The 21,050-nt window shown below is 43.7% G+C and overlaps 2 protein-coding genes and 1 long non-coding RNA gene across 7 annotated transcripts in view; 1 reads left to right on the top strand and 2 right to left on the bottom strand.

The window, feature by feature from the left end:
- Positions 1–1,430: 1,430 nt before the first annotated feature.
- TTF1 (transcription termination factor 1) lies at positions 1,431–10,979 on the bottom strand. Of its 4 annotated transcripts, none has more exons than XM_080562246.1 (12): positions 10,887–10,979; positions 10,211–10,311; positions 9,173–10,071; positions 7,930–8,174; positions 7,298–7,483; positions 5,704–5,782; positions 5,288–5,418; positions 4,530–4,758; positions 4,130–4,219; positions 3,843–3,908; positions 3,081–3,166; positions 1,431–2,640 (listed from the first exon to the last, which is right to left on the bottom strand). In XM_080562246.1, the coding sequence occupies exons 3-12, from the start codon at positions 10,057–10,059 to the stop codon at positions 2,480–2,482; spliced, it is 2,160 nt and encodes a 719-aa protein (XP_080418372.1). In that variant the 5' UTR covers positions 10,060–10,071; positions 10,211–10,311; positions 10,887–10,979; the 3' UTR covers positions 1,431–2,479. The 4 variants fall into 4 exon arrangements, with proteins under 4 accessions (XP_080418372.1, XP_080418373.1, XP_080418371.1 ...); XM_080562247.1 differs by having other exon boundaries at positions 10,211–10,312; positions 10,890–10,919; XM_080562245.1 differs by lacking the exon at positions 10,887–10,979 and adding an exon at positions 10,733–10,877.
- Positions 10,980–11,081: 102 nt separating this feature from the next.
- The window catches only part of CFAP77 (cilia and flagella associated protein 77), a 61,278-nt gene continuing 51,309 nt past the window's right edge, over positions 11,082–21,050 (top strand). Inside the window, exon 1 of the mRNA XM_080562268.1 lies at positions 11,082–11,398. Within this exon, the coding sequence (XP_080418394.1) occupies positions 11,270–11,398 (129 nt within the window). The 5' untranslated portion in view covers positions 11,082–11,269. The remainder of the gene's footprint in view (positions 11,399–21,050) is intronic.
- Positions 12,226–18,719, bottom strand: LOC308180487. Of its 2 annotated transcripts, none has more exons than XR_013940977.1 (4): positions 16,034–18,719; positions 15,792–15,831; positions 14,743–14,994; positions 12,226–13,812 (listed from the first exon to the last, which is right to left on the bottom strand). It is a non-coding gene; the product is annotated as an uncharacterized lncRNA (long non-coding RNA). The 2 variants fall into 2 exon arrangements; XR_013940978.1 differs by having other exon boundaries at positions 14,743–14,855.

Below are 21,050 nucleotides of genomic sequence, written 5' to 3'. Positions count from 1 at the left end.
ACATCGCTGCTCCTCGGGGCGTACAAACCCAAGTTCCTCAGAGCTCGGCCCCCAGCCCCGGGGAGGGCCAGGGAAGGTGCTGGCCCCAGGGCCAGGGGCTCCCAGGAGCCGAACGGGGCGCAGGGGCTTTTGTCTTCAGCCTCCCCACGCCACTTCTTTAGGTCTTCGCAGAAAAGGGTTGGGGAAAGAAGGCACGGCCCCCTTTGGTCTTCAGCTGCTGCCACGGTGATGCTTCTCAACCCCGAAGTGCAGCTGTGCTGCAGCCACAAGGCCGGTGACCCAACTGTCTCTATCACCCCCAACATCAAGGGTTGTTTTTTACCCTACTCAGAGCATTAACGCACGAGGAAAACACTGGCAGTTACGTACCTGGCTGAATCAGCTGTGTTTTTAGGGTGCTTTTTAGCCCTCACTGCTTTTTAGCAACTCATGGTGCTTTTTAGACTCAGAGGATGTGTCACGCTCTTATTTACGGGACAGCCTGCGACAGAGAGCTCTGTCAATGCTTTTTTTTTTTTCCCTTTTCATTCTGGGGAGGTTTTTTTTGTGTTGTTTTTTTTTTAAACCTCTCCCTGGAGTTACTCTGGGTTTAGTAATATTTAAATATGCATTTGAAACTACTCTCTATCCCTCCTGTGCTCCTATGCTCCTTTCTAAGAGGAACACACACAGAAAAGATGCTTGCTTATGCTCTCACGTCCTAGGACTCAGAGAACGTGCAATGATCTAGAAACCCTCTCCTCCTCCAAACAAGTGTTTGTCCCTGCACACGATGGTTATGAACAACAAATTACCAAAGAAGACTGAGGTAAGGAAATGTTTCCTGTCTCTGTTCCCAGTGCCCATGGGGAGGATGGCCACAAGAGTCTCCCCTTTGTGCGGTGGGGAGAGGTCTGCTCTGTTGTTGTTTTTTCCCCCCATAGCAGCCACTGGAGCAAAGACCCCAAGTTATCAGTTCTTGCCCTGGCTTCCTCCCTTATTAAATGCAGTTTCTCTATGAAAGAATGTATCAGCAAAACCCTTCATTTAGAAGCTTCCCCTTAAAAACACAGGTGACAAAATCAATCTTGTCATGGAGGTGGAAGTTTGTTTCTTTTGAGATCTACTCTGCAAAATCTGCAACTAGACAATGTTTTGTGCTCTACCCTGCAAAAATTTCAGAGGATCTCCCTCTTCCAGGATATTTAAAAAAATAAAGAAAAAACACAAACTGTTTATATTTATAAACCTCAAGTTCTTCAACTTTTAACCTTCAAATTTGTAAGGCAAGTTTGGCTGGAAAACTTAACTTTATACAAGTAGCTGATCTCATGTGGTATCCTGCCTGTCCCACTCGATCACAGTTTTCTATCTTCAGAGAAACTAAAACCAAACCACAGTTAACACGGAACGTTCTCATGCAACATCCTTGGACGCATCACAGTCAAGAAGAACCTCAAACACAGCCTTTATTTCAAAAGCCTTTTGAATTTCTGCATTTTCAATAACAATTACTAGGGAAGGAAATTCTTACTTATCAAAATGAACAAAAAGTACTGTCAGAACCAACTCTTTTCTATTACTTTCTAATGCAGCATGTATGAAATATAAACAAGCTGTACAAATACTTTTTACACAGTGAGGTTATTTTACATTCAAGTCAATTTATAAATAGTAATTTTAGGCAAATTAATAAAACATCATACAAAGACAGAAGTACAACCTCCATCTTATCCCTCTATTTTCATATTAAAATGTAAAAAACTCTCCTTGGCACAATAAAAAAATACGTATGTGCATATATATATATACACAGTCTTTTCTCTCTGTATTCCAAGTATTAACAAAAACACTTTAAACACATTGTTCTGGTTTGCATGAAATGATAGTACAACTTATTAATATAATGGAGAAAATTCCCTTTTCTCTAAAAGTTAATAAATCTACAACAAAAATAAAAATGATTTGCTTTTAAAAATATCGGTCAAAAAACCCTCAAGGTTGTACTGTTTCAATCAATGCAGATGTCTGAAGTTTTGTTTATATGTTAGTGATTTAACTAACATATTGAAAGTCTACTTCTTCTACTTCAATGTTTAACTGTTTAACTAATATTGGAAGTCTTCTTCTTTTAAGGGATTTAATTTTTTTTAATTACTGAAAATCAAATCCTTGGACAAAGAGTAAACAGCAGTTTCCAACTCCACAGAAGCCTAAGCAATGGGAAAAAAATATTTTTGAAGCTTTTAGAAAGAAACTTGGTTGCAATTAAAAAAAGATTTCTAAAATCAAACCTAAATTAAGGTAAGAAAAGGTGGTCCAAAAAAAAAAAGTGTTTACCTCAGTCTTCAGTATAAAACAAGAGAAGACGACATGCTTTTCTTTGCTTTTTCCATTATTTCACTACCCATGTACCTGCAGTTGTTGATCTGTGCCCACTTTCAAACAGATCCCTTTCGCAGTTAAATTTGCAGACTCTTAATTGTTTTTAAGGCAGTCATCACTCACTCTCTTCACTGGAATCGAAAACATCACTGAATCGGAAAACCTTTTTCTGTTGATTGTCTGTTGAATCACCAGAACTAAGCTGTTTCCCTTTTCTACTTTCTAACTTTTCTTCAAATTCCGGAAGCTTCTCTTCAAAAAGATAATCGATAATTTCTTTGAAAAAAGAAAAAAGTTGTCTTAATTGGACCTGTAAGGGAACTGGGTGCCATGAGGAAACAGAATCTCACAGGCAGAAATTATTTCATCAATACTAAATACAAAGATCTTACTATTCGGTGGCAATCATACTGACTGCAGAGTAGATCAGACGCATAAAAGTACATAAAAAGATACAATGAAAAAGCACAGGCAAAGCTTTTAAAAGCCAAGGTACTAAAGAAAAGGGGTCGATAAATACTGTATGAAGATGCAATTGAAAGGAAACTAGTGTCACAAAAAAAAAAGCATTTAGGAAAATAAGTATAAAGCCAATGATTTTAGGCAATTTGCTTAGGGAGAAAAACTAAGAAAGAAAACACCAGAAGTAGAATATGTATCCTCTTAGATTCAAACAAAAACATTAAGGAGTAGATAAAAACAGCTGGAGTACTGACCAGAAAAAGTCTTTTTTTGCCAGAGAGGGACATGGGAGACTTTCAGCTTGTAATATCTGGCTCGAACATAGTCTTTAGGAACACCTCTGAAAACAGAATTCAAAGGATTAGTGGTGCAAACAAACTAGTAAAATCTACTTGTAACTGAGTTACCCATTCCTGAGAACAACACCAGTCAAACAGTATCTTAGTTTTAGGTAGAAAAGACAGATTTTACAACCTAATAAAAACAGCTTCTGCGAGACAGTAATTCCCCTTAAGGTAAGCAGCAAAACCATATCATTAATAAATGTATAATACGTACATGTAAAGGAAACAAAGAAAGCTGAAAAAAATGTGGAAAAAAGAAAAAAAGCACTACACAAATTATAGCTTTCAGAGTATTGGTAGTTTCACATTCAACATTGATTTTCTTTGGAAGATGACTGTATCATACATTGCAATACTAATCCCTTTTGCTATTTGTTCATTAACATTTGGAAAAATCCTTTTTCAAAGACTATAGCACAGATTACGTAACAGTTTTAATACATAGAAAACACTGGGAATACAACAAGGGTTGCCTGAAGCAGTTAAAATAAAATTTCAGCGCTGCTAGGCATGGTTTATCATGCGGTACTGCGCCAGGATATACAGTTGTATGTTATCACACTAGTGTTTTCTATGGTTGCAGAGACCTAAGAATGTTGATTCCTTTGGGGACTTTTTAAGAGAGTCTGCTTCAACTATCTTTTGTATCCATTTAAAAAAAAAAGTTTTTACCCAACTATGTCGCTGAGTTCTTCCCAGTTTACTTCATCAGCATCCTCCACTTTCATTTCATACAACCTGTGAACGTAAAACAGAAGCAGTTTGCAGGCAAAATTCAAGAAATAATTGAATAATGTTCACAGCTTTCCTAGTCAAAAGTTACAGGACATTTTGTCCAAAAAATGTGGTTGCAAACCTGTCTGAGACTGCAGGCATACCATTCACAACCAGCACGCTTTCATGAACACAGCTCAGAACAGTAAGAGATACCAAAACATTCCAGCAACTCTGAACTGTACCTTTTAATAAGATTGATCTTGACCTGTAGTCCTCTGGTCCCCCTATATAACTGCTGCCCTTTGGTTATCTTGCTTGTTAAAATCGAAGTCCTTTGAAAACACACAAAAAAGGCTGCTATCATTTCACGAAATCCCAAGCATGAAAAGGAAGCAACTTCAAGATGCCACTGTTACAGCAATGAAGCAGCAGGCTATCGGGCTTCATGACCACAGCACAGAGAAAACTCACCACAGCTGGCAAGGAGTTACTTATTTATCTCTTACACATATTTGCAATACCTCTTTTGTAGTCTACAACCTATTACCTATTCTGCCAAACAAACACCATGTTACAAGCTGTTCTTCAGAAAGAAGTATTCTCCCCAACAGATTTCACTATCTGTTTAGTATAAAACCTTACCATTTCTGTTTACATTGTCTCCAATACCTAGTTCCCACTTTAGCTTCAATCTCATTCCATGGCAATTTCTGGAAAAGTTTCTCACGTTCAATCAAGAGATTTCTACGTGACTTTTCTGATGATGAAACAGAATTTGCATCTTCCGGCTCCATTCCTTTCATGAACACCTCCTCCACTGCACGCATTAACTTCCGGGTCTCTTCCTTTGACCAAGGACCATAATTAATCGCTAAAATGGAAAAATATTCACAGTTAGGGTATAATTCATCATAAATTACTAGGGGAAAAAAAAAAGAGCAAAACCCCAAATGCTTCACTTTGCCTTATTTTTATTTACAGGCACAGTTTCTTACACGCTCCCCGGAAACTCTTCTGCATACCAGATTTGAAAGGAAAATTCACTCTAATAAGAGGAGTTCAGCCTAAATAATAGCACAAGTTCCTAGTTTCTATTTTTTAAGACCTAACTCTCAAATTCCCCTCACCCTCTCCACAAAAGCTTCTGTTTAGATAGCAAAAATGTCAGTTCCATTTAAGAAAGAATTGCATTAATCCCATGTCCTGTTCTCCAGACCCCACCCTTTTTTTTTTCCCTAGTTGGAGACTGTTCTTATCCTTTGTCTGAAATAACAAACAATGGTTTACAAAAAAAGGAACCACCACCACCAATCAGTTAAAAAACAAACAAAATCACTCCAGCAATTTTTTCCAGTTTCTGCAATACACAGAACGAATTGTTTTTCTTAAAAATTACGTACGTGACTTAATTTCAGAGTATTTCATAGCAACTGAGAGGCTAGAACGGGACATCATCTCAGAAATCTTCTTCCAATCATTACCATGGAGAGCATGATACTTCTTTAGTTTTTCTTTTTCTTCTTTGGTATACCTAGTAGAAAAAATAGGCACTGCCTCAGACACAAATTCAAACCCTTGCAATGCCTTAAGAAAGCTGTACTCTTCACAGATGTTTCAATGTTACTCATGACTACAGTTTCAATTTATATATCAGAGAGATTTATAAGAACTAGTCAGAAAAATGAATTGCCAATTAAGTCACAGGAACTAGCACAAACCCAAGAGATTATTTTCATTTTATCTATATTTAATGTACAACTAAACACCAGAGAATTATATTAACCTTCTCTTAAATTCCTTCAAATTACTGGCTTACCTCCCTTTATAATTATTCGAGTCAAACATCTTCCTTGCTCGGTAATATATCAGCCGCCAGGCTCGTGGTATGCCCTCAGCTAGAAGGTAAACAATTCAATTTAAAGAATTTTTTTTTTTTTATACTGGTGAGGCCACAGAAAAAAAAAAAGACATTTTCATGATTGTGTTATAAGTGATAAGATTCTCTCCATTCAAGAGAAAGCACTCTGTAACTCAGGAACTGCACAGGAAACAGTCTGGACATAATCTCCTGAAGACTTTCAAAGATGTAATTTCTACAACCATGGTAAGATTGTGAACACTGACAGCTGGTAAATAGTTCTGTGTACCTTTGTGGATGAATATCCAAAACTGAACCTTTAAACTCTGAAGCACAAACCTACTACTCTATAGCTACAGTTTGCACGGACTGGGTGTAGTAGTTGTTTTGTTTGTTTGTTTTAATAACATCTACATTAAGTGCAAGTAATGTACTGAATGCTCCCGGCAATAAAGAGACAGGAGACTGCCAGCAATTAGGAGGCTGACGACATACTGTGCTTTTGGATACAGCGTATTTCAATTAGGAAAAGCAGAGAATGGAGGCAGCCAGTGAAAAGAAAGCAAAGATCTTGGCTGAAGGAAAGACCCTTGAAGTGGGGGAGAATCCACAAACACCCGAGAACACCTAACAATCTTGGCCCACGATGCGCAAGGCTGGTAGCTGCATGCAGCTGGCACAACACCGCTGCCAGTTTCTGCCCAATGTTTCCAGAACAGAAACGACCTCCCCAATGGGAAGAGAAATCAGCACCATGCAAATGTGACAATGCAAGTGGAATGACTGAGCATGTAAAATTCAAACAGGATCAAGTCTGTAGCCTCACTGGACATTAAATAGGTATCCAAACCCATTACAGGTTGTCGTTCACTGTCTTGACTGTAATAATACAGAACCAACACCAAATGGAGAGCCACTGAGCAGCTTCATCGTAGATCTTACAAGATGAACATATTTCTTGTATGAAGCAAGAAAGTCTTCTAGCCAAGAGAGAGAAGTCTAAGAACTAAAATGAGGAAGGAGGAAGAGACTGTACCTTCTGCAAACAGAATCTTAGTAGCTGGAATTTCATGTGCTTTCCTGGCATTTTGGAAAACTAACTACTTTGGTTAATGACCTAATTCCTTCCAGTTTATGCCATCACTGGGTCTTGAATCTGCCCCCTATTTTTGTGCTCTGAGAACAGTTAACAAATTAAAGACAATATTTAATCATGCCTCCCATTAATAAATCACTAAACTTAGTTATAGTCTAGCAAATAATGTACCTTAAGCCATAAAACTCAAATGCAAGTTTAAAATTTCATCATGACCAGCAGCACTTACAGGCTTTTTAATCTCTAACATTTTCATGACCTAGAACAAAAAAATAACAGTATACTGTGGAGATTATCAACTACATACCCTCAGCAGCATGTTTTTTTTTTTTTGCCAGCTTTACCAACATTTGTGCTCTTCAATCGATCAAAAAAAAGATTTGTGAATATAGATAGTGATATCAGCAGTTTGTGGAATGTAAGATTCATCTATTTGAAAAGGGACTTTGTGCTTACCAAGTTTTTCACAAAAAAGGTGCCGTACTTTTAGGCGATTGATAGTGTTTTTCTCTTCTGGATACCTCGAAGTAAACAGGAGCTTTTCAGCACTGTCTATTCCAGTAATTGCCATGAACTCTTCAATATTTTTCCGGATTTGATCGTTTTCCTTCTGGGAAAATCTGCCAAACTTGATAGGAATACCTAAAATATACAGAAAGTATTATTAAAAAATAATCTTTTATCTTTTGCACATTACATTTCAGGTTTACAGAGATGTTTTAGCAAATGTATAATGGAAGATCAACAAATTCAAAAGGTAAAAAGGCAAATGAAGAGCAACTAAGCAAAAGCTGGGAACAGGTAACTTAAGCATGTACCCGGGACTATAATTTGACGATAAGGTTGTAGATGCAACTAAACAGAAACCACACTAATTGCAATTAAATATATTACAGCGAAAGCCTATTAGAAAAATGCACGTTTTACATATGCAAGCCTGTTGCTAAATAAATTCATGAACTGTTGCTGAATTGAAATTAATTGAGCTCGGATGTGACAAGACACAACAGCAAGCTACTTCCGCTCTGTCAAAACATTAGCACAGCTCCACACTTCTTCCTCACCGCAGCATTCTTTGGGGGTCTCACCTTGTTTTTTAAACTCTTTAAATCTCATCAGATCTCTTCCAGCCATCTTCTTGATTGAATATTCTGATATTTGCCTCACGTGAGGAATAAACTCCTCCAATTCTTGTTTTGCAGTATCTAAATCGAATAATGAAAATGTGATAGAGTCCGGGGACTCGTCGCCATCCAGGCTGACGTCACCAGAAGTTACGGTTTCAGTACATGTACTACTCTGGGCCTCCTTTGACACTGTGGGTTTTGGTGTCCTGATTAAAAAATAATTTTAAAAAGTAAAATAAAATACAAAAACAGAGCTTCAAAACAGGGGTTTTGATCATATCTCTACATATTGAGCATCTACATCTCTACAAGTATGAACATGTTTGTTAATTAAATAACAAGGAATACTTCTCACATTCATGCACCCCAGCCCAGCATAAGCCTTTAAACACACACAAAATTTATGAAATTTCAGTATTTTCACAATATTCAAAGTTTCTGAAGTCTTGAAACCCCCAGCTTTCCCACAGAACTCTCACACATGGATATGCAGAAGAAACACTGTCCCTCACTACCAGTGGCAACACAGAACTTTTCCTTCTGTTTCTTATTAGCAAGAGCTGAAAAATATTTTTAACATTATTTTTCATTAAATGTCAGCTTTAGTCCATCAAGCTTGAAAATGGATTAACTTCACGTTCTGGTTCTGATCCTACACCACATGATAGCACACCAACTAGTGGAGATATTTGTCTAGGTTTTACGTGGACAGAAATAACGCTTATAACTGAAACACTCAAGCATTTTTTTTAAAAACTTCCATTACTCACAGTACTTATAACTGTGGGTTCTAGACGCTGTAAAAGTACCAAGTGCTATTTACACGAGCATTTGCTCAGAACGTTAAATTCTTTAGTTCACCTCTCTATTTTTTTTTTTTTGTAAAAATGCACAAGTTCAATCTAAAAACCAAACCTAACAACCGGAATCTATTTCTCCTTCCCCCCCGCCTTTTTTTTGCACATAATTTATTTCCATACCTACATTTTTTTAAACAGAAGGAATTTTGTTTATTCTCAATCAATGCAAATAAACTTTCACTGTATATTCATAAAATAACTAAGCTCTAAAATAGGTGTGTAATATCTTAACATTTAGGTTTTTTAAGTCGTTTTTCAAAATACATATAAAACAAACTGAAAAAGAATCTGGGACTCAAATTATGTGATATAAACAGTGGGGTAGAAAAAAAATCTAAACTTACATTGTGTCAGAGTCTGAAGAGCTTTCATCTGTGATAAAAGCTTTGCTTTTAATCTTTATGGGCCTTGCTGGAGTTCTTATGGAAGACTGATTAGTCTCTTTAGTGGGTTTTGAAAAATTATCAGGTACGGCTTCACATGCGGCAGGAGAAGCATCACAGTCACCATCTTCATGGCATGGCTTGGACACTACCACACCTCCCTCTCCTGTGGGCGATGGCAACACCGCATCCTCCTCTTGCCTATTTTGTTCTGGAGATGGCAAAAGTAACTGGTCAACAGGTTCAGCTGTGTCCTCTTGTGTATCTTCGGTACTACTGACTCTTCCCTTCTTCTTCTTCTTCTTCTTCTTCACTGGTTTTTCATTATCGCTTTTATCTTGTGTTTCTGAGGTAGGCTGCTCGCTTACTCCATCCTCTTCTGGATGATTTTTTTTTCTTTTCTTCTTAGCAGACTTTTTTATATAAACGTAATCAGCATCATCCTCCTGACAACTGCCAATACTATGCTGATTTACTGAGATGCAAGCTACGTCACTTTGGCCATCTGTACTATCATCATGTTTATGCTTCTTTTTTTTCTTCTTCTTTTTCTTTTGGGGAATATCCATCACGGGTTCATTACTAACTTCAGGTTCCAGGCCTACGTGAGAATCATCTAACGAAAACTGTTCCTCCTCCTCCCCTCTTTCTTTTTTTTTCTTCTTCTTCTTCTTTTTCTTTTTATAGACTTCACTGCTCTGTGCTGCTTCATCTTCAAAAAGCTCTGCATCTTGTACAGTTTCGTTTTCATCATCTTCCTGTCTCGTATCGCGTTCTTTGCGTTTTTTCTTTTTCTTCCTGAGAGACTCCCCAACTTGAAAATCCTCTGCACTTGCTTCTTCTGTCATATTTTTTCTTATCTTAAATAAAATAGGAGTTTACTCAAGCACCATAATATACATACCTTTATATACTATTACACAGTAAAAAAAAAGTTACTAGAAAACTACTGTAGAACAATTCAGTATTAACTTAAAAACATATAAGAAAGATACTTGCTTTTCAGCACAGCAAATTGTGCAAAGTGACTAGACCAGAACAATGCCTTCTTCAACAAACAGATGTGCATCACAGCTGTATTCAGCCTTAAAACCACCTTCCTGTAACAACAAAGACACACTTCAATAACTATTAGCATTTAGTTGAGCTGGAATAACTCGCACAGTAATAGGCTGCAGTATTCAACACTTCTTCCAGCACTGAAATAGCGACAAATTAAAAAAAAATAAAGCATCAAACCCATCGGTGCTACAACCAAGCTCCCTTGGCAGAAGCTTCTGAGCACGCTGTGACTCAGCGCTGGCTCTGCCTGTGCTCCAGCAGCTCCACGCCGAGCTCGCACCGACCCTTTAACGGGGATCACCCCTGAAAATTACGGTTACTCAGCGCGGGCGGGAACATTGTAGCACGTTCCTCGGCGCCAGCACGCACAGACACCCCAAAAAGCCTCCGCCGGCCCCAGCACGGCCCCGCCACCCCCCACGGTCCCCCCCCCACGTTCCCTCCTCAGCGGGGCCTTACCGGGGCCTCGTCCCGCCCCGCTGCGGCCCCGCCGCCGCCGTCAGCCTCCCGGGGGGGGGGCAGCGGGGCGGGGAAGGCCCCCCCGAGAACAACTTCGAGACCCCCTGAAGACCCCCTAAAAGCCCCCTAAAGCCCCTCGGAGCCCCTTAAGTACCCCCTGAAGGCCCCCGAGGCCCCTCAGCGCCGCGCGCCGGGCCACGGCGCCCCACGCGGCCCCACCGCGTCCTCCCCTCAGCGGCGCCCCCCCCGGCCCCCGCTCCCCGCCCGCTTCGTTCCCGTTCCCGCCCAGCGGCGGAAGCGTTCCCGGCCGGAGCCGGCCCGGCGCGGACCGCGGCGGTTGCTAGGAGACGGGGCCGCCGCCGCTCCGTTCTCCCCCCCCCGCCCCTCTCCGGTGCCCGCAGGGCGGGTGGCGGCCTCTTCATTATTATTATTATTATTATTATTGTTTTCCCCCTTTTTTTTTTTTTGCTTTTGGACGCGCCCTCGGTCCGCGAGCGTCTGGTTGTCCGGGAACGGCGGCGGAATTCGTTATCCGGGATGGCGGGAGGCGGCGGGGGGTGGGCCCCGCGGCGGCCGCTGTGCTTGGCTGAGGTGGAGGCGGGCAGCGAGAACGAGAGGCTGGGGGTGGCCCGGGACAGCATGCTGCGCAACCCCCTCATCCTCAAGGTGAGCCCCGGGACCGGGATCCCTCCGGTCCCAGTCCTCCCCCGGACCCCTCACCCGGTCCCGGTCCCGGTCCCTGCCCCGATCTCCTCCCTGCCCTGGTAGCCCCCCGGTCCCGGTCCTGATCCCGCCCCCCGCCCTGATCCCGGTCCCGGTCCCAGTCCCGGTCCCGACCCCCCCCCCCCGCCCTGTTCCCGGTCCCGGTCCCGATCTCCTGCCTGCACCGGTACACCCCGGTCGCAGTCCTGATCCCCCCCCCCGCCCTAGTCCTGGTCCCGGTCCCGGTCCCTGCCCCGACCTCCTCCCTGCCCTGGTACCCCCCCAGTCCCGGTCCTGATCCCGCCCCCCGCCCTGATCCCGGTCCCGATCCCGGCTCCCCCCTGCCCTGGTCCCGGTCCCGGTCCCCGCCCCGGTCCCGGCCCCGGCTCCCCCCCGCCCCGCCCCGGTCCCAGCCCCGCTCCCAGCCCCGCGGAGCGCAGCCCCCAGCCCGGAGCCGCCTCCCCCGGTCCCAGCCGGCTGCAGCACAGCTCCCGGCCCCTGGGTGGCACCAGCCGAAAGGCTTCGGCCGCTCCCGGCGGCACCGGCCCCGCGCTTCTGCCCCCCCCCCCCCCCCCGCCGGGCTGGGGCCGTGCTCTGAGGGCTGGGGGGCTCCGGGGGGGGGGGGTCCAAGGGGGTCCCGGCCGCTGCCGAGCCTCTGCGGGGCCAGCACCGAGCTGCGCTTTGCCTCTTCTCCTTGGGAGGGCAGCCGCTGCTGGTCAAAAACGCCTGGCGTGGGGGGTTTGGGGGGGTTCTTACCCCCCCCCAGTCGGACAGCGGTGACATTTAGGCTGCTGCTGCCCAGCCTGCGCTGTGGCAGGGAAGGTTTTGAAGGTCTTGAGCTCCCTTCGTTATCCCACCCCACCCCCCGGTACCGTCAGGCCTGGAAGGCGGCCGTAAAATTGTGGAATAGCACGGAGAACAGGAGTCCTGCAACGCTCGCTGTCTGCTCTTCCTCATGAAACTTAAAAACTTAATTTGGAAGTGGTTAGGAAGGCAAAGAAAACAAGTAGGTTCTGTGCTATAACTCGAAGCATCATTTTCAATCCAAAGCCTCTGCATCGTTTCTTCTCTCTGGATCCTGTACATTTGACTGGGAGTGACTTTAACTTTGGTTGAAGTGAAATTTCCTCGCCTAGCTACCTGCCCCAGAAGGATGTGGCAGACCCAGGTGTGAGCAGGGCAGCCGAACTCGTTTTGTGCGTGCGGTGATGCCCGTGGGGATGGAGGCGGCTCCTCTGGTGGCTGGGAGGGAGAGGAGGCAGCGCAGCACCTTCCCCATCACTCCAAACCATCCCTGCCTTTCTTAGAAAAACATGCTAGTAAATACATTTTTAGGTGATACATAAATATAAATCAGAAGTGTATATAATTATATGATGTTAAGGTAAGTTAAGGCTTAATTGCAAGGGCTGATCTTGTTGTCACAATGCATTCACATTCCTGAAGTTGAAGCGTGTATAACCACCAGTCAGCGCCGTAAAATTCCAGGTCTAAGAATTTATAACTGGGGTAATACTGCAAGGAGTGGCTCTTCTTCTGTAGCGCATATAGGGCAGGTAAATTATATGCAGTCGTGAAGATTATGTCAATTTGTGAGAGATTTGTCCACCTGAACTGGAGCATTCAGCCAAGCACTGGCTGTCCGCAGGGTTCAGTGATGTCTCCTCCCCTTGTTTCCAGCAGTTTGCTCAACCTTAGCTCTAGGGCTTGAGTTCTTGCCCAGCACAACTGTTGCAGAGCACCTTGGCAATGAGATTTCTGAGCAATTGTAAACCGTGGGATGTTTTAAAAAGACTCAGACAGGATTTCAGCTATCTGGCCAGGTGAAATTAAAATTTGACCAAGTTTTGAAGAAAAGTTGTAATAAATTTTAGCATTCTGGACAACTTCTCTCAGAGCTTCCTTGCAAGAGAGTTTCCTTCACAGTAAGCCAGCTGGTAAGGATGTAAAGAGATCTATATGCACTTGATGCAATCCTCCCTCATGCATGAAGTAGCTGTGCTGCTAACCACGATGCTTTTACACTTGGAATCAGCAGCAATTTCACCTCACAGTAAATTGCACAAAGCGCGTGTAGCAAATTCTGCTGACCACCTTCCAGCTGCCTTCCCACACCATGTCATGCTGCACTGAATGCTGAAGTTACCCGCGTGTCCCCTGCTGCCAGCAGGTCACAGCGATGGGATGGCAGCTGTGGCAGACACACTGGTGGTGGCATGCTCACAGCACCAGCCCTCTGCCATGTCTCCTCTTCGTGCTTCCAGCTGCAGTCCTGGATCCCTTCTTCCTCCAGAGGAGCCCTGGAGACTCGGCATTTTGGAAACAGCTGCCCGAGGGGTTGGCCAGCATGTCCCAACCCTCACACTGTGCACTGCCACCTGAAAACCAAAGATACAAAGATGGTTTAAAGGAGGGGACTAAAGCTTTTGAGACAACTGCTGCTTGGACGAGTGCTTCTAACAGTCATGGGAGGGCCCTGAAGAATGCCCAGCTGGCATTAAGGTTCACCAGGCAGCAAATACAGAAGAACCGAAGGCCCAGGAGTGGTGGATGGGATGCTTGCTCCCCAGCCTTCCTCTGAGTAGCATTCAGTCCCCGAAAGCCTCAGTGCTCCGAGTAGTGAGCACAACCAGTGGAAATGTGACAGACCTCCTGCTTTGCAGCAGCTAACCACGGGACCCCCATCCTTCTCTCCCGTTCTCTCACGCATCCTCCAAACGAGGCTCCACGTGCCCAAATGGAGGCCACAGGTTGCACAGCCGGCTGCCCGTGTTTCTGGCTGACCCTCCTGCCTCAGCGCTGCACAGCCCGTCCTCCACCAGGACGTGTCCACGCACAGCAGCTAGCTCAGCACAAACACAGCATCTTTTCACATAACGCCTTCTAAAGAATGGACACCGTATTATTCTCTCGTAGAATACAGAGTAGCTTTTAGTTGGTCAAGGAGTAAGTTTAGTTTAGCAACATCTGTTTTCTTGCAGCATAAAGCTGAGGAAAGTATTTCATCTAGTAATGCCAGTAAAAATCTGAGCAAAGCACTTTTGGGTTCTTTGTTTTTACCGGTAAAAGCCTTAGCAAAGCACTTTTCTCAGTAAAAACTTACTGAAAACTACTCTGTGGTACAAAAATAATTCAGTCCTGGGCAGGAAACAAGACTTCACCGTGCTTAACACCCAGCAGACCATAATTAACCTCGACAGGGCTGCCAAAGTCATTGCATCGCCAGCCTGTAACAGCCCATACCCCCGGTACACGAAGGTAAATGTGAAATCAGAGCTGCAGGACCAGCTATCAAAGCATGCTCTTACCTGCTCAGGTGTGTCCAGGGGGCATGCAGGAAGCAGGGGCTGGGAGCTGCTCTCCATGATACAGCTTCAGAGCTGAGTAACACCCAGCTTGCATTCGGAAGCCCAAACTGAGCCTCAGAAGAAGAAAAAGAAGAGCTGTTTCAGAACCAGCAGTTCCAAGGAGGAGGAAAGGGGCTTTGGGTGCTAAGAAAGGCTGGCACCTGTGAAAAAGGCCAGGCTGTGGCCAGGAGGGCTCAGTCCCAGTCATCCGCGCTGCGAGAGAACCAGATTAACAAACAGAACTTTACAGAACTACGAGAATGCAAAATATTTGTTTTAAAAGCTTGTTATTTACATAACAACTGCTGCCGGGCTCTTTTTATTGGTCTAAATGCCAGACCATTTAGAGTTCATTTTCCTAAGCTTTTCTCTTCAGCCCTAAGGGATGGAAATTGGGTACCAAGTAGAGGCAGAAATCACTCACCAGATTTTACCTTTTCTTTTAATGCCCATTGAACCTTATCATGAAGTATTTGTCAGCCATCGGACTTGTTACAGAGCAAGGCACTGCTGAGAGTTGTTGCAAACTGAGTTTGTTTTCTGGAGACATTCGTAGAAAGGACAGCTAAGAAAAGGAACTGGTGGCATTTTATCAAACTAAAATTGTGTCACGTCATGAAAAAAAAGCGCTACTGATGTGAGAGACAACCATGGACAGGTGCGTGGTATGAAAAAGGATATTTACTTCAAGCTGCAAACCGCCACTATCAAAAACATCTCTTCCAACAGTAATTATTGAAAGGACAGGTTTTCCATCACTCTGGAGCTGAAGTTTTTATTAATAGACCTGCGTTGTAGCAGTAACAGGGCTTTTATGTGCCTGAATGTTGTGCTCAATCTTTGAGCCTTTAACCTTCACCTTACTCTTTTTTTTTTAAACCTTCTCTCCCAGTCCATGCATCTTCTTAAGCTCTCCCCACACAGGCACATGATGAGCCAAGGTGAACCTGTGCTGATGTTCCTAACTCATCAAGCCCCGTCTCAGGACGGAGCCAGGATGCGCCACTCACCTTTGTAATCCTCATCCCCGTTTGTGCAAGGACGGCTAACCTGCGCAGGAAGAGAAGTTGATAAAATGAAGGCTTCCCTAAAAATACACCCATGGCCGGATGCTCGGAGCTGTGAGAGCTGGCAGAAACCGTGCAGGTACAGTGTCTGCGGGTGGGACTGACAGAGAGCGAAATCATTCCCTCTCCCCAGAAACACTAAGACAGCGCAGGTCCCCATGGCCTCCCCTGTCCCCACGGCGTACCCCTGCTCTGCCTGACTGATCCGGGGCTTCAGCCGGCAGCCGAGACCTCGCAGCTGCAGCAGTGCTGGCCGAGAGCAGCCAGAGAGAGCCTCAGACGTGGCAAACACCGACAGCATCACCGCCCAGCAAAGCAGCTTCTGCAGGCATTCAGAGAACTTCTCTCAGGTGTTGGCTTTGTTGATTTAAATAACCGTTCTCTTCCCTAATGCTTGCTCTCAGCTGTTTGGACTCGATGCATCTATTTGAAACTTGGTCAGGAACCAAATTTTAATTTGCCTGTCTCAGGTGAATAACCCCTGCAACACGGAGGAGAGTAGCCACAAGTGCTGGGAGCTGTGTTTGGAATAGCGCTGTCTTTTATTCGCTGTTAATTATACTATTTACCTCAAATCACTACATGTGCTGAGCGTTCTGCCTTCTGTGCTTGCTGCTCAGGGACGCTGAGGATTAATTAGTGTTTATGCAGCATTTTGTGTGCTTATTATTATTATTATACCACTAGTACTATTATATTTTTGCAATCTAAGGCCAGTATTGTGCTTTTAAAATGTATTCTGAAACATCTACCCAGTACAGCTCAATAATTCATTAGAGAAATAAACTAATGAAGGGCTGGTTAGTCAAATAATCATTAGATTTGGTTCTGAGCTTTGTTTTGCCAATGCTCCGACTTCTAAGGGTTTTCTTCTCAGCATGAACTCATTTAAGATTTTAAATGAATTATTTGGTACACTAAAAATTAAACTCCTCGTGAGCTTTAGTACCCTCCCACATCTTGCACAGAAACCGCTGGAATAAATAAGGCATTTCCAAGAGGCAAGTAAACATTCTGCAGGAGTGAAAATAGTGGATTTTTTTGCTGATTATTTGAAGATGGGATTTAGGCTGCAAAGTGACGGCGCTGATTCAGCGGGCAGAGGGGCGGCAGCAGCAGCACCGGGCGTTCAGAGCTGCTCGCCCCAAAGACAGGCATGCAGGATGCAAAGCAAGCAAAAGGGCATTTTGATCCTTTACGTGAACAAAACAATGCAAATTGGTGAGATTAATAGGCCCCCAAAACATTACAAGGTGAATGCCTTTTATGTTCGTGAAAATCTTCTATGTTTATCCGTCTAATACAATGGAAATAAAGCTTCAAAGGGCCTTTGATTTAGAAGTGCATTATTGAAGTCAGCCAGCACGATAATAACCATTAGACCAAATTGTTCCATTATGACCGTAACAGCAGAGAAAATCTGTACAGCCCCTTGTGTGAGTTGTTGGTGATATAAAATCAGAAATTAAGCTAAAGGAAGAAGGAATGTAGGCAGAAAAAGAAAAAAATGAGATGACAAAAAAGGTCACAAATGTGTCCACGTCTAAAATGAGGCCGCCTTACTCACAGAGCAACAAGAAGGGCGTCAGCTGTAAGATTTTGTGATGAACCTAGAACTCAGACTTTACTGTCTGAGAGATTTAAGAAACTCTGGGGGAGAGCCAACGCCACTTTATGGTGCTGGCCCCGAACCATGTAAAGCCAAAAGATGATTTTCAGGCTAATTCAAATCCAAGACACCATGCAAAACGTCAGGGACATTTGGGTCCCTATCAAACAGAGGGGAAATGTTTGTAATAATCCCCAAGGCTCAAACCACACGGATCTCTCAGTTCTTTTCGGAGGTTATTCCATTCTGCCGTTTCAACCAAAAACCTGATAACGCGCCCTTATTCACAAGCTGTTCTCCAGAGACACTGAACCCACCGGGCTGAGAACAGCACTGCAGACCCCGCTGAAACTTTTAAGAGCACAGGAACATCTCTGCCTTATTTCCTTCCCACCCCACCAACAATAAATATCCTTCCTTTTCTGGAAGAGGCACAAGGAAATGTCCCGAGCATACAGGAGAAGCTGGAAGAGGCTCAGCAAGGACTCTGCTGGACAGGGGGACATTGGGCAGGCATCGGGTGGGCAAGTACCCAAAGGAAAGGCAAAAGCTTCTTCATTTTTAAACCTTTGCTAAAATCATTTTCCCCTCTTTTTAAGTGCTGCATAGCACTTAAATGTAGAGCAATGTAGAGCAAACAAAGCACGTTCCCAGCGATCACAGGGACCGTTTTCTGTTCCACATGTTTGCAAGTTTTTAGCCACACTTTACCCAAGGGGAGATTGCTTTCCACGCAAATTCTTAGAGATGCTCTTATGCTTAATTATTGAATTGGAGAAGCCTTTGTCATCTTGCAGAGATTGTTTTGTTCTTGCTTGTTGCTCACATTGTGCAATTAGACAGAACCTGAATTTCTAAGGATATTTTCTTTTTTAACCATTTGTACTGAAAATAAATTAGAGTATAACTTTTCAACTTGCCTGTATTTGAAGTGACATAGACAAGTGAAAGTGGGGCCCTATCACTAGGTTTCCTACAACAGCTTTTAAGAAAATTTCAATATCGGGGAAATCGCTGCAGTTTGATTTTTTTTTTAAGTAAATCAGTGTGCTGATATGTGCGTAAAAAAAGATAGTGTAATGCCCTGGCTAGAAAAAAAAAAAAAAGGGAAAAGCAAACACAGTGAGCCTTGTACTACCTAGTGAAGAGCAAACTAGCCTGAAAAATAAAGATCATTTTCATCACAAGCTTCGGGCTTCTTGCCCAGGTAGAGGAGACCCTTTGTGTGCAGCGTGCTTTTTAACGTCACAACGCCCTTTACATTTGCTCCCTCAGATCACCTTCGTGGCTGCCGCATGTCCCCCGCGGTGGTTCCCAGGAGACACCAATCAGCTGGTCAGGAGGCGACTGTAACGACAATAATTACCATGTATTACGGTGTGTTAAAGCGCTAATACATGCTGAAATGCAAGTTTCCCCGCACGCCCACACCGGCACCGCTGCATCCATCGCCGCGCTCTGCCCCTCTCCTCTCCCGCTCCGCGCGGTGCCACCGCGAGGGGCTGCCTTGCTCTCTCTGCCTCCATAATCAGGGAGATAAAATTGTTATCAGATTAGCCCCAGCAATGAAAAGCACAGTCCCAGATCACACTCGCAGTTAGTTAGCATTTAGATAGGCTGGGACAGGGGTCTGTACAATAGGCATCAAAGCTGAACTCTTGGTGCAGCAAGAGGGATTAATTTCTTTAACCAACATGCCTGATCTGGCCTATCTCATTACCCTGCCTTGTCAGTGTCGATGTTAGATTTGATTGAAGATTATACCATTTAGGCCTTTCCCCTGTTTTCCACAGAAATCAGGCCTATTGAATTGCACATTCTTCCGTGGGCCCCTGTCAATACTCAGTGGCCTGAGCCTCTAATTCTGCTTCATTTAAACTTCATCAACTTTTCCAATCAAGTGGAAGGATCTGAAATAGGCTCCGTAAGCAGAAAGGCCCTTTTTCCTTTTGTCAGATAATTTATTCTGTTTTCTCCTTCTCTCCCCCTCACTTCCCCACCTCTTTCTCTTTTTCTTCTTTTCGCTCCCTTTCCCTGATGCTGAAAATGAGATTACAGTATTTAAATGACTATGATAATCAATCGGGGGACCTTGAGCCGAGATTGAGGTTAATTTTTCTTAGCAGAACAAAGAAGCGTGATGCCATCGGGGATTTGAAGGTGCAATCTGTGTTTCATGCCTGTATTCCTCCTTCCCAGTCCGAAACTGCAGTTTTAGTAGTCTTTTCGTGTTACTAACCAGGCGGTTGTTGTGATTTTTAACAGAGGCAACCCCTAGGAGAGGAGAAATGTAATTCTGGGCTGATAAATAGCTAACGGCCTTCAATCAACAATTTTAATAGGGAAAAAAAAATCGCTTACATGATGTGACTGCAGATCTAATGAAGGTGCTATCATTACCTTCTTTATTTTTAAATATAATAGGAATAATTCTCAGCAATGCTGTAAGTAGCCCTCCCAGCCTGCACAGCCGAGTTGTGAACTTTGAACCGAACGCCCCTTTCATTCAGCCGCCCTTTCTGCTTAGCAGCTTTCTTGGTTGCCTTGAAAAAGTCAAGACTTTCGCCATGATTTTACTAATCAGAAACAGAATCGCTTATGTTCCTCTTAAAACTTGCATTGAAATGGCTTGTTAAGTCTTCAGACAGTGTATTTTTCCCTGTAACACAGCAGCATTCACTCACCTGGATCTTTCCCTTACCCTTCTTAGGAAAAGAGAATGAAAAAAATATGTATTTCTTTGCTTCCCTCCCAGCTGTCTTGTCAGTGCTGTTTTACATGCTGCCACCCAATGTTATCTTTTATTTGTGTCAGGAGAGAGGATTTGACAAGTTCAGTATACAATGTTCATTTGGCAAGGCAAATTTTTCATACCAATTTTGAGTAGGAAATGAAACCATCTTTCAATAGAATGAGCAACATCATTTTTAGACAGACTTATTATGAGAAGAAGAATTGCAAAACTTTATTTCCCTGCATGAATCCCAAAAAAAAAACCCTGGAAATGAGACATTTAAACAAAAAAATAAATACATGTATGAATGTTTGAGGCCATCAGTTTGTTTTAGAAATAAAAAATAACCACCAGCTGCTGTCAGGTAGCTGTGGCCTCCTTTTTGTTAATCAGATGCTGCTGAAATTGGTTGCATCATAATGTAGCTTTGTTTCAAATCTCTTAAGCTGTCAGAAGATTGGGAAAGGCAGACCGACTTTAGAAGTTTGTCAGCGTTCACCAAGCAAAACAGTCATTAGTCTACAGCGGCGTAGGCTGAGATTTTCAAAGACGCCCAGGGCCTGAGCAGGCTAGGGGGCTACGTCTTGCTGAATTTCAAAGGGAGCTGGGTGCTTCGCCTCCCTCGAGAATCCCCATTGTAACTTCTGGTCATACTAAAAACTCTGAACAATCCAATTAACGGAAAAATCTTGTTACAAATTCTGTTGTCTCTGTTTCCTGCTCTCTCTTGACTGTGCGCCCTGTGTGTGTTGCAAGTTACACAGCCTCCCTAGGCAGAGGCTCTTCCTTTTCTCTGGTTCTGTTCAGCCCCACCACGATGGGCTCCTGCTCCCTGACAAGGACTCCTTGGTGCAACTGC

The sequence above is a fragment of the Anser brachyrhynchus genome, assembly GCF_964034855.1.
Source record: "Anser brachyrhynchus genome assembly, chromosome: 19".
Lineage (NCBI taxonomy): Eukaryota > Metazoa > Chordata > Aves > Anseriformes > Anatidae > Anser > Anser brachyrhynchus.
The sequence above is the reverse complement of the archived record's forward strand: the minus strand, read 5'-3'. Positions and strand labels throughout refer to the sequence as shown.

Bases quoted from the DNA above. Each gene is read 5' to 3' on its own strand.
- TTF1 (XM_080562246.1), bottom strand. From the start codon at position 10,059: ATGACAGAAGAAGCAAGTGCAGAGGATTTTCAAGTTGGGGAGTCTCTC. The intron at 5,419-5,703 runs GTAAGCCAGTAA...TTTTTCTACTAG, and splicing joins TCGAATAATTATAAAGGGAG to GTATACCAAAGAAGAAAAAG. The intron at 2,641-3,080 runs GTCAGTACTCCA...CTTTTTTCAAAG, and splicing joins GCAAAAAAAGACTTTTTCTG to AAATTATCGATTATCTTTTT.